This window comes from Lactuca serriola, chromosome 8, assembly GCF_051521515.1.
Source record: "Lactuca serriola cultivar US96UC23 chromosome 8, Lser_US96UC23_V15, whole genome shotgun sequence".
Taxonomy (NCBI): domain Eukaryota; kingdom Viridiplantae; phylum Streptophyta; class Magnoliopsida; order Asterales; family Asteraceae; genus Lactuca; species Lactuca serriola.
In genome coordinates this window covers 270,161,567-270,174,315 of record NC_136415.1, presented here as the reverse complement: position 1 = coordinate 270,174,315, position 12,749 = coordinate 270,161,567, and the positions used below count along the sequence as shown (strand labels likewise).

General features: G+C 39.6%; 1 protein-coding gene across 1 annotated transcript; it reads left to right on the top strand.

The window, feature by feature from the left end:
• Positions 1-6,677: 6,677 nt before the first annotated feature.
• On the top strand, positions 6,678-7,151 carry LOC145068085 (uncharacterized). Its single transcript, XM_079015075.1, has one exon. It carries the CDS (start codon positions 6,678-6,680, stop codon positions 7,149-7,151), a length of 474 nt encoding a protein of 157 aa, XP_078871201.1.
• The last annotated feature ends 5,598 nt before the right edge of the window (positions 7,152-12,749 follow it).

The following is a 12,749-nucleotide window of genomic DNA, read 5'->3' as shown; positions in this document are numbered from 1 at the left end:
GTCATTTCTCCATGTAATGACTTACTTATCTACCCTCGAAGTAAGAAGAAACCCATGGAAACATTTCCTGTAGAGGAACTTTTCACGAAGTTCTCTAGGCATGAGTTTTGAAATTGAAGAGTTAAATTCCTTTGACACACTGTTAGTGATGTGGGAAATTTTGAGTACTTTTACAATTTGTCAAAACCGTTGAGAAATTTTCGACACTAGAGACACCGACAGTCATTCGCCAAATTCTAGGTCTTACAGACCTACTTTCATAGTTCATTCAGAACTCCTCGCAAGTTACAGAAACCTTTACGACCATGACCCAGCAAGGGGTGGCCCTTGACTGGGAAGTTAAACAAAGAAAAAGAAACCTTGGAGATTCCAAGTGAGTGACCAAGTTCTTTAGGAGAACTCACTCTGGGAATGGCTTAATACGCTTCGTACCGCGTGGAAAGCTAAATCCAATATAGTTAGGACCCCCGAGATTCTTATCAGAATCGGTCCTGTGCCTCGCACAAACTAGACCTACTCCACGAACTCAGTAACGTACATTCTACTCTTTGCGTCTCGATCGTGAAACCATACCTTTCCGTTAGGACTCTTGTAAGTCCACTCATCGAGATCCTCGTCTTCACATTAGAACCGTAGTGACCCTCGACTGAGAGGTCAAGTGGACGAAGCAACATCGTCGCCTGTTAGTGAAGGTTCATTGGAATGCCAACCAAGAACCCGATTTCACTTAGGTGCGCTAGAACCAATCGATTAGGAAGTTTCCTCCTCACGACTCGATCATTCATACCTACTTCCTTATCTAAATTCTAATTTCAGGAAGAAATTCCGTTTAACAAGGGGATGATGTGACAACCCGAAATTTCCATTATGTACAAACCATTTGAAGCCAATAGAAGTAGAACAGTTACAGTGAAAATTCAGACTTCGGGTATAAGTTTGGCAGTTTTTCAGTATTTACATTTAAGGAGATATCAGGAGAGTGGATGCACTAGGGTTTCGTGCAATATTGTTATTCCAACACTCTGTTATATTAGAAATTTTTTCGGGAATAAAAATATTTTCTGCCAAAAATCCCAGGACTATATATAGAAATCTGAACCAAATAATTCATTATTCGCATTTCCAACTAGAGAAAAGCCATTTTCTCTCTCACGGATCTTCGGGTTTTTTCCCCAAATCGTGAGTACACTTCTCTAGTTCTCTTATAATGCTTATTATGTGCTTAATAACTTAGATTACATATCAAATCTGTGAGATTCGGGAGTTTACCGCCCAAGAACGTTCTTGGAGAGTAAACTCCAAAATGAGGCTCAAATGCTACCTAGTCTTTTCCCCATGATAAGTAACGAACTTAGGCTTATTTATAAACGTATTTAGGACTAGAAAACAATCCAAAACCTCAAGATTTGGGAGTTTACCGCCCAAGAACACTTGGGGAGTAAACTCCATTTTAAGGGCGAAAAGTGTCCCAATGCTCCTCAAAGCCTCGGATCTCAAACTAGAAGCCTACATTGCATGTTTAGATCACCAAAACAATTAAGATTCAAGGGAGAAAGAGAGTTCACGGCCCAAAAGGTTCTAGGGCCGTGAACTCCATAAAATGGTGCCAAAAGGTGCCATAAACTCTTGCAAAGCCTTGTACAATAGCCTAGTTTAGTTCCTAGTTAATTTAGGGACTTGAAAATACCTTAAACATCCTCCCAAAGGATTTTACGACCGTAAACTCCAAGGGAATATGGTCCCAGGGCCATAAACTCCTAAAAGGAGTTATATTATGCTCTAAACTCTTCCATAGACCAAGCCATTAAGTAGAAATGCTTATTAGGGCCTTATAGAGCAACAAACATCTAATGGGCACATAGGTATGAGTTCACGGCCGTAAACTCATGAGTTTGTGACCTTAAACTCATTTGGTAGTGTTGTTAGTGTCGTGAACTCCCTTACGGAGTTTTCCTTGAGCGCTACACATAATAGCTTCCCCTACAAACACTTAGATGCAATCCTAGAGGCTAATAACACTTGATAAAGGTGTTTAGCATGTCCTAGGGTGTCTTGACTTGTTTATTACTCGTTTATAGACTTATTTGTTACATATATGTGAAATTATATGTTAACTAGGATCATAAGTGTGTTCAAGACTTCACTTGACACCTAGCGGTCCTACCTCTTCAGTTCATTCGTATCACCCACAACAGGTGAGTTCATACCCCTTAATCAATGTTTTAACTATTTTTAAATGTTTTATGGGGGGGATACAAGTAGAATCATGCTACTTATTATATCAATCACATGTGATTAATAAGCAGCATTCAAATGATTTACTACTCATTAGCCGTTTTACCAAACAGTTTCCTTCAAACGATTTTCATAAACACTTTATATGCTTAAAACTCCTTATTACACTGTACATTTTACTTTGTATATTACATTTCAAACTTATTTACAATTTTGTTTCAAAAAAATGTTCTTTATACTAAATTGTTTTATCAAACCCATGCCCTCAAAACCATTTTATAGATCGACATCAAGTCGATCTTTTCTTAGAAAATATTTATGTTCAAAGGTTTTACAAATCTTATTTTATGCTTTTATATTATAAATTGCATGCCTCTATAAGAAATGTTTAAAAGACTTAGGAAGGCTATCCACCCTATTTCCTTTTCGTGCTTGAGATGTGGTCTGGTGGGATATCGGGTACCCATCCGAAGGTCGTTTAAACATTAGTTATATATTATGTGTACATATATAGTCATAAAATGTCTTTCCAGTTCATCCAATGCCCTTGGGTAGCAAGGGTATACATTCATATAATTTTACATGATTACGCTTACATAAGTACATATACAACTATACTAGAGAAGAACATATACAACTATACTAGAAGGAGAACATATACAACTATACTAGAGAAGAACATATACAACTATACTAGAGCAGTTCATTACATTACATATACATGAATACGTTAAAAATTGTGATCCACTGTATCGGAGCATGCCTTAAATGTCATGGACCGAGTTGTAGCCAGAATTCTCTTGGAGGGAGAGCGTGAGTTTGCGTATAGATCTATACTGGATTGACTATCCTACACCTTGCTGCTAGCTACAGCCGGACCTGCAGGTGTGCGGGTGCCAAACGTCATTCCGTTTTTACGACCATTCCTATGTCATTGTTACCAGTTAATAGTATGGTGCAATTAATCACATGATGCCTTAATATAAATCCGGTTTAAGGTAGTTAGTACAGCAGTAGTTCCTAGAATACAACACTACAATACTACATTTATTTTCCCTTTTCATATATTTAGTGATCATTTCACTTCAACATTTAATGTAAAAACTATATTTTGATAATGATAGTTGCACTTGGGAAAATTACACACTTTTACAAGAAACGAACATTTAGAACAGTAAAGTCTTGGTAGAAGACTACATTTAGAACAGTTAGGTCTTGGTAGAAGACACACTTGTTTAATAGTAGGAATCATAGGGATTTCTAGGGTTTTTCAAACGTGTACAGTTCATTTACAAACATTTTCATACTTACAGTTCATTTACAAACATTTTCATACTTACAGTTCATATACAAACATTTTCATACTTACAATTCATTTACAAACTATTTCTTACATACAAATTAAGACACTAAAATACTTATGATCTCACCAGCTTCAAAGCTGATACTCGCTTTCAAAATTACCTGTATCCTCAGGTCATCTATAGAAAGGTACCGATGCAAGGATTAGGGAAGATGGAGCTTGTTCAAGACTCATCTTTCATTTTGATTTATGCTTTAGTGTTTATCAAAATTTGACAGAACACACTTGTATAATAATTCTATTATTAATGCAATGGATGATGTTGTTGCTTGTTTACTACTTTACATTGTTGTGATACTGTACATGACGTCCTCCGCCCCAGAATGTTTCCGCCGTTCTTGGTTTTGGGGTGTGACAAAGTGTCTTGGAAGATGTCCTAGTGCAATTAAACCAATTGGTCTTCCTGACGGATTTCTATGTGATTGATCTAGATGAAAAACTGTCCTTAAAGTTGTGTATAATTTTACTTGGGAGACCATTCTTGAAGATGGCTAGAACAAAGATTGATGTGTATGCGGGAAGCTTAACAATGGAGTTTGATGATGAAACAATAAGTTTTCACATTTATGATGCTATGAGATATCCTAGTAATGTTTCATCCTTGTGTTTTGTTGATGTTATTGAACCATTAACCCAAGAGTTGTTCGAGTTGTCTAATGGTGACATGTTGGAGATGGTTTTGAGCAAAGGGTTTGATTGTGGAAAATTAGCCAAGAAGTTGAAGCTCTACTCATTAGATCCCGAAGTTAAAAGATTGGTTAAAAATTTAGAGATCAAGAAAGCCACTCAATTTAGTGTGAAACAAATTGAATTACCTCAAACTCACACAAGATTGCCACCCTCCCTTGTTCAACCGCCGGAATTAGAATTAAAGGTCCTTCCTCAACATTTGAAGTATGCATACTTAGGAAACAACGAGACTGTTCCGGTCATTATTTCAACTCACTTAACCGAATCTGAAGAAGAGCGACTCCTCAAGGTGTTGAAGGAGCATAAAGAAACCATGGGATGGACGATTGCGGATATCAAAGGGTTGAGCCGCTGCACTTGTATGCACAAGATCTTGATGGATGATGAATGCAAGCCAAGTAGAGACGCGCAAAGAAGGTTGAATCCGCCAATGATGGAAGTGGTCAGGAAAGAGATTTTGAAGCTCTTAGATGCGGGAATAATCTATCCAATCTCGGATAGCAAATGGGTGAGCCCGATTCAAGTCGTGCCGAAGAAGATGGGGATCACGGCAGACGAGAACAACAAAGGTATGATGATCACCACCCGTGTGAAAAACGGGTGGAGAGTATGTATTGACTACCGCAAACTCAATGTAAGTAGAAGAAAAGATCACTTCCCATTGCCTTTCATTGACCAAATGTTAGAAAGGTTGGCTGGGAAATCCCATTATTGTTGTCTAGACGGGTATTCCGATTTTCACCAAATCCCGGTGGCACCGGAAGACCAAAAAAAGACAACATTTACATGTCCATTTTGCACTTTTGCATATCGGAGAATGCCATTCGGACTATGTAACGCCCCAACCACTTTCCAACGTTGTATGGTTAGTATCTTTTCGGAATATGTTGAAAATATAATTGAAGTTTTCATGGATGATTTTACGGTATATGGAAACTCATTTCAAGAGTGTTTGACCAATCTCACCAAAATTTTAAAAAGATGTATTGAAACGAATTTGGTTTTAAACTATGAAAAATGCCATTTTATGGTGAGTCAAGGTCTTATTTTGGGTCATATTGTGTCAAAGAAAGGAATTGAGGTAGATAAGGCCAAAATAGATGTTATCCAAACGTTACCTTACCCGACTTATGTTCGGGAAGTTTGTCATTTTTGGGGCCATGCAAGTTTCTACCGGAGATTCATCAAAGATTTTTCAAAGATAACAAGACCAATGTGCCAACTCTTGCAAAAGGATGTTGATTTCGAGTTCAATGAGGCGTGTAAAAAAGATTTCGATAAGATCAAAGAGTTGCTTACATCTGCCCCCATCATGCAAGCTCCAAATTGGGATCTCTCCTTTGAGATCATGTGTGATGTAAGCAACTATGCAATAGGCACCGTTTTGGGTCAAAAGAATGGACGAGACCCTTATGTGATCTACTATGCATCGAGAACACTAGACAATGCGCAAAGCAACTACTCTACCACGAAGAAGGAGCTATTGGCTGTAGTGTTCGCCTTGGAGAAATTTAGACAATATCTACTTGGAACCAAGGTCATTGTGTATTCGAATCACACAACTCTCAAGTACTTGATGACAAAGAAAGATGCAAAGCCAAGACTCATTCGGTAGATCTTACTATTGCAAGAATTTGATTTGGAAATCCGGGACAAGAGTGGATGTGATAATCTTTTTGTCGATCACCTAAGCCGGATCACTTCAAATGAAACTCCTCTCGCTTTGCGGGACGAGTTTTCGGATGAGCGTCTCTTTTCCCTTACTCAATCTACTCCTTGGTATGCCGCTATCATTAACTTTTTGGTCACAAAGTGGTATCCCGACACATTTTCACATGCTCAAAAAGACAAGCTCAAAAGTGATGTGAAATAATATGTGTGGGATGAGCCTTATTTGTGGAAACATTGTCCCAATCAAATCATTAGGCGATGTCTTCCCCAACAAGAGCATCAATAGATTTTACAATTTTGTCATGACTTTGCTTGTGGGGGACACTTCGGACCTAGCCGGACCTTGAGGAAGGTCCTTGAGTGCGGACTATTTTGTCCAACCATGTCACGCGATTGTTACTTGTTTTGCAAAAGTTGTGAACGGTGCCAAAGGAGGGGGAACATTTCACAAAAGAATCAAATGCCACAAAATCCAATCCTTGTTTGTGAAATTTTTGATGTATGGGGGATTGATTTCATAGGCCCATTCCCCATTTCGTTTGGCAACGTTTACATCTTGCTCGCGGTTGACTATGTTTCTAAGTAAGTTGAAGCCAAAGCCACAAGATCGGATGATGCCAAAATAGTTATCGACATTCTAAAATCTAATGTATTTGTGAGGTTTGGTGTGCCTAGGGCTTTGATTAGTGATAGGGGACACACTTTTTGCAACAAGATGATGGATGATTTATTGAAGAAGTACAACGTGACCCACCGTGTTTCAACAACCTACCACCCTCAAAAGAATGGTCAAGCGGAAGTTTCGAATCGTGAAGTGAAGAGTATTCTTGACAAAACGGTGAATCCCTCAAGAAAAGACTGGAGTTCAAGGCTTGATGATGCCTTGTGGGTCTATCGGACCGCATACAAGACCCCGATAGGAATGTCTCCATTTAGATTGCTTTTTGGAAAACCATGTCATCTTCCCACGGAATTGGAACATCATGCATTTTGGGAGGTCAAACAATGCAACTTCAACATCGATGAGGCGGGAAGGCATAGGAAGCTTCAACTTCAAGAGTTGGAGGAGTTGAGAAATGACTCCTATGAAAACTCAAGAATTTACAAGGAGAGGACGAAGCTTATCCATGACAAGTCCATTAACTGCAAGCATTTCGAACCGAGACATAGGGTTTCGCTTTACCATTCATGATTGAAATTATTTCCTGGAAAGTTGAGGTCAATATGGATAGGTCCATTTGTTGTGTTAAAAGTCTTTGAGCATGGAGCGGTTAAGATTCAAAGTGAAGAAACGGGGCAAATCTTTAAAGTCAATGGGCATTGATTGAAACCTTTCTACAAAGCTTTTAACGCAAATGTCCTAGATGTCATCCAATTGGATGCTCCAGTGTACTTAAATCAAAAGGGAAGCACGTCTCCCCAAAGACGTTAAAGAGGGGCATTTTGGAAAACTTAAACTTTTCATCTTTTCTAGTTCCGAATAAATGTCGTAGATAGTCCATGTTTGCGTTTAACATCTCTTCTTTTTCCTTTTTGCGCTAAAAGAATGTTGGATTTAAAGACCTAGTGTTCGTATTGGCCAAAGAGCAATAATTAAGAAAAATGGCAATAGAAATCACGCGGACCGCGTGCACTCGTAGGTCTGTCCCCATGTTTGTAAAAACGGACCGCGTGTCATCCCCAAACTTGTCCGCATCCATCATCAACAAACAGAAGAGTTTCAGGGCAACTCACGCGGACCACATGTACTCGTGGTTCTGTCCACGTGTTTATTAAAACGGACCGCGTGCCATCCCCAAACTTGTCCGCGTCCATCATCGGAAAACACAAGTGCTTCAGGAGAATTCACGCAGACCGCATGTACTGTTGTCCACATTCGCGTGTGATGTTGATTAGCTTTGACTCACCTTTGACCATGTTTGACCATGATTTTTGACTAATAAGCACCACCAGCCGGCCCTTCTACCCTTCTTCTTCTCCATTCTTCTCCCCTTAACCTCCATTAGAGCACCTACTTCTCCTCCATTAAAACTCAGTTTCCCGTCAAACCGTTAGTCGGAATTCCACGAGAACACTGCCCTTCTTCACCAATTTCCGAGCTCTACAAACCCCAAAAAAAGCAGTCCGATCTGTTGCTGTAGCTCCGGGCGCCACCACTACTCAACCACCACTTTTCGGCCGTTTTCCGGCCAACTCCGGACACCTCTCGTGATTCCGACACCACCATTTTGCTCCCCTTGGACAAGGCTATAAACCCCACCAAAAATATCTGTCAAAGATCGCCGGAAAATTTTGCCGGAATTTTAAGCCATTGCCGGATTCGTCGGGTCTTCGTGGTAAAGTTCTCCTCACATGATATTGAACAAAGCTTAAAGCTTGGGGTTGAGAGTTGCAAGATTTTCAAATCCCAAATTTTTGTGTGTAAATTTTGAACTTTCAACAGAAATGGACCATGTCCACATCTAGGAAGCGCTTGGCTGCCGTCCGAGGCAAGGCCCCTGCCAGAGCTCAAAACGATGCACCCGACATTCTAAGATTTCAGGATGACAGGGAGTCCGGAAATTACATAAAGACCTTGCCTAGAAAGGCTGCATCCACCAAATTTGTGTGAAAACACACGCTTATATCTTTAGGGGTTCTTGAAGGGGTCACCCAATTGTTCCGTAACATTGGGTAGGAAAACCTTCTCAACCTTATGGCACACACTTACGAGCTCGCCACTAGAGAGTGTCTTGCCGATTGCGGGTACGATAGCGAAAAAAGAAAAGCCGCATTCCAACTTCTAAGGGACCGAAGGTACATCGATTTTGCAACAATAAAAGACATTTTCGGCTTGCCTTCTTCAAACACATCCACAGTTTTCGACGTCTTGCCTGCTGAGTTAAATCATGAGACCTTTTGGACGGAAATCACCGGGGGTATCTTTTCGTGTGGCGGTCGGGATAAAGCAAGCTCCATCATTCACCCGTTCCTCTGCATTGCCCATCGCGTCTTGGTGTGTGCGGTTTTTGCCCGCAAAGAAGCCGACTAGGTCAGCAAAAATGAGCTCTTCTTCCATTGGTGTATGATGAGGCGTGACAACCCACCAATCCCAGACTTTGCATCATTATTTTTCCATAAATTCGCACACATGAGAACCAAAACGTCCGGTGATATTTACATTAGGGGATTTGTTACCCTTTTGGCTCGTGGTCTTGATATCGAGCTCCCAGACGAATACCAGCCTGTTCACAGCAAAAATCTTTTGGTTGAGCGCGCTCTCATAAACATGCACCACATTCGTTGCAGGAATAGGAGCAGTTTCACATGGTATTGTCCTCAAGGGGTCGGATATCTCGTTCTTCCCGACCCTCGAGTCACCATCTTCACCTTCCACGATCGCACTCAGTGGAGACTCGCGAGGACCATCACTCAGTCAATCAATGAGGATGTGCTCCAAGATCAAGTTGATGACGAGATGCATGTGGATTATGAGCCCAGGGATGAGCCCACCTATGGTCCACAACACGCCCAGCCACAAGCCCCTCCCGGGTACTACCCGCTTCCCCCCAATTTTGCCGAGCGGTTTGAGGCTCTTCGTGTATCCAACCAAATCATGTCCCAGCAAATGCACCATATGTAGGGGTGGCACCAATCCCATCACCATTTTGAGAACGTCCCACTTCCACCTCCCTATCCATACCCTCCACCCACCCATCATTATCCCCCTCCACCTTACCCCTACCCCTACCTTCAATACCCATACCCTCCTCCCGATCCCCCGGTTTAGGTACTTTCGCCTCACCCCAACCATTGAGGACAATGCTTATTTCTAAGCTTGGGGCGGGGTATTCCCTTTTCTTTTTAATTTATCATGCATTTTAATTCGGTTGCATAACATTTTAGTCTTAAATTGCATTCATTCATTTTTTTCTTTAAAAACTCCAAAAATATTTATTTTCTTCTTTTTCATTTTTTTTAAATTTTTTCATGGCATTTAGCTTAGGGCATAAGCATTCATGCATTTTTGTTGTCTGTTTATTCTCACATCCCTTGGATGCCATGGAACAAGTTCACAGTTATTGTATCATTATTGGTCCTGGATCTTGTTGCTATCTCACCCATCGAACCAGGACCACTAACTGTAGTTTGGGATTTCATACTTGGGATTAGATGCTGGTAAGTGATCATGGCCAGTTAGTTTCCATGAAGAATTATGCATACAATACTAACAACTGTAGGATATACTATAGCAATGGATGTTTTAGCCTTGCGGTCACTATCGTCAAGAGGATCACACTTGATCATGTTTGAACCGTTAGGATGAAGCACTGGTGCTTGTCCCCGAGTAGAATCCATATCCGGTCTCTTTACATCACCATATCTTTTCGCGATTTTTTTAGAATTTTAGAGTGTCTTTTAGCCTAGATTAGTGCATTTTCTTTATTTTTGAAAAATTGCAAGTTTGAAAAGGAGCTTACATTACATCCTTATGCTCCACACATGATAATTTTCATGCTTAGACCATTCAGATTATATTACTACCCTTTCGATGCCACTAACACACTTTTGGGAACCAAATTTAGAGTAAAAAGGGGTTTTCTAGTTAAAAAAATGGCAGGCAAAGTTTCCAGCTGCAACAATCTGAGAAGGGTGACCGGTTCAATTATTGAACAAAATTTTCCAACATTTTGGTCACCCGGCGTTTGATATTCATTTATATAGGTTTGTTTCATTGTATATAGATTGAGTTGTTTTTCGCAAACTGGTGATGTTAAGGAGACTGTCGAGTCGGATACTACGGGAGGTTTGGGCCAACACTAAGTGAACCGATTCCTATAATGATGTCCGAGCAATTAAACCTAGTTACACATGAGAGAAGCCGACAGACGTGAGATCAGAGTGTACACTTAAAGAAGAGCTCAACCCGAGCCCATCCAGCTGCTTTCTCCCTACTACACATGTTCTTCATTTTATGCATGTTCCATTGAGGCTGCGACTAACCATCCCTCCTTACTCACCTAGAGCAGTTGTCCTGGCTGTGGTTTATGGTCCCATTGTCATTGGATGAAAAAGTTGTGAGATAACAACGAGATCAATTCTGACCATGTTGACTAACGTTGAACAAGTTCCATGGTTCTGTCATTTCTTTTTATTTTTAGGGTAGTTCGTCCCAAGTTCATTTTAGTCTTGTCTTACTTAAGGACAAATAAGGTTCAAGCTTGGGGTAATTTGATAGCTTCATTTTATTACCTATTTCCGTAGTTTATTTTTAGTTAAAACCATCTCATTTTAGTTAATTTCATTCATATTTTCTCTTTCTGTTATTTTTCTCCTTAACCGGGTACTTTCCAATCTTTTGAGCTTATTTGGAGGAATTATCGAAGACTATTTGTCTTTGGAGGCGTGGAAGGAGTGCGGGACTTATGGAGGCTTGTGGTTTGCTTGCGGATTTGAAGTTGTGTGATGGAGCTTGGTGCTTGCATAAACTAGAAATCAATTTGCAATTAATTTTTGAGCGAGAATGATGATGAGGCAATGCAGAATCGAGCTATAGAAGATTGAGGGAGCATTGGATCAATCATTAAAGGCTTTGGAATGGTACAAATGTGCTCTAAAGAGTTATGCATGTGGGCTGAAGTGTGAATGAGAATATTGGGCTAAATTGTATTTTAAATGGCCCAAGTCCCACAATCAGCAAGACCCACGCGGTCTGTGTGGAACCATACGCGGTCCGCGTGAATTGTGTTGAGTTGATCCCGAGTTTTGACTTGTAGACTGTATTTGTGGATGTTTGGTGGGTGGCTTTTGGCACCCTTTTTGAATTAGGAAACCAACTCCTTTTTGCTGGAGATTAGAGGTATTGTTGGGGAGGATCACTTGAAGAACACACACAATTCTCTCTCAAGAAGGCTTTAGAAGATTTGACGATTTTTGGAAAATTATTGAAATTTCTTTCCATCCTGCAACCAAGACAATGTTTGGTACCACTAAACTATACTACATTTATTTTACTTTGGCTATGCTTGGCTAAACTTTCATTTGGTTGATTAGTGTTTAACCCATGGATGATTAGTTGTTTTGAATACTTATTATTATCTTGTGTTTAAAGTTTATGGAAATGTTTTCTAGTTAAACATCTTGTTGTGTTTATTTATATTTGATCATGAGCTTGGATGAATGAATGCTAACTTTTGTTGACTAATTTCTTGGTTAAGTAATGGACCCTCAAATTAGTAAGCAACAAATGCTTTATATGTTTGTTTTTATTTCATTTAAACCATGAAAATGTTTCCTCCATAATGATAATGTAAGCATTTGATTATCTTTTTGACTTGTTAACTCTTAGAACTTAAAGCTAATTGATTTTCACATGATTATATGCTTAATAGATTTTGTGACTTTAATTAAAGGAATGTGGTAGAGCTTCTCTAACCATTTTAATATCTAAGAAGAGTCGAGGTAATTTTTGCTTATAAGTTGCTATAGCCAAGTTAAACTAATTCAAAAGTGTTATTTCATTAAGTCTAATGATAAGTCAACCATATCATCCATGTGGTGTACCCAAAATCAACCAATTTCGCTTCATTGAATTTAATCAACTCTTTAACTTGTTTCCTTGTCATATTTACATTCTAGCTAGTTTTAACTTTGTCAACCAACCAGAAAGAGCTAAATCCCCCTATTTTACTTTTATTTTTGTTTTACTAATACTTGAACAAGTGATTTACATAGAGATTTAAATTGAACCAATCCCCGTGGATACGATCCCTCTACCACTATACAGTATTTTAGTGTGTAATATTTAGGG

What these genes read in the sequence shown, in the direction of transcription:
- LOC145068085 (XM_079015075.1), top strand. Translation starts at nt 6,678, where the DNA reads ATGGATGATTTATTGAAGAAGTACAACGTGACCCACCGTGTTTCAACA.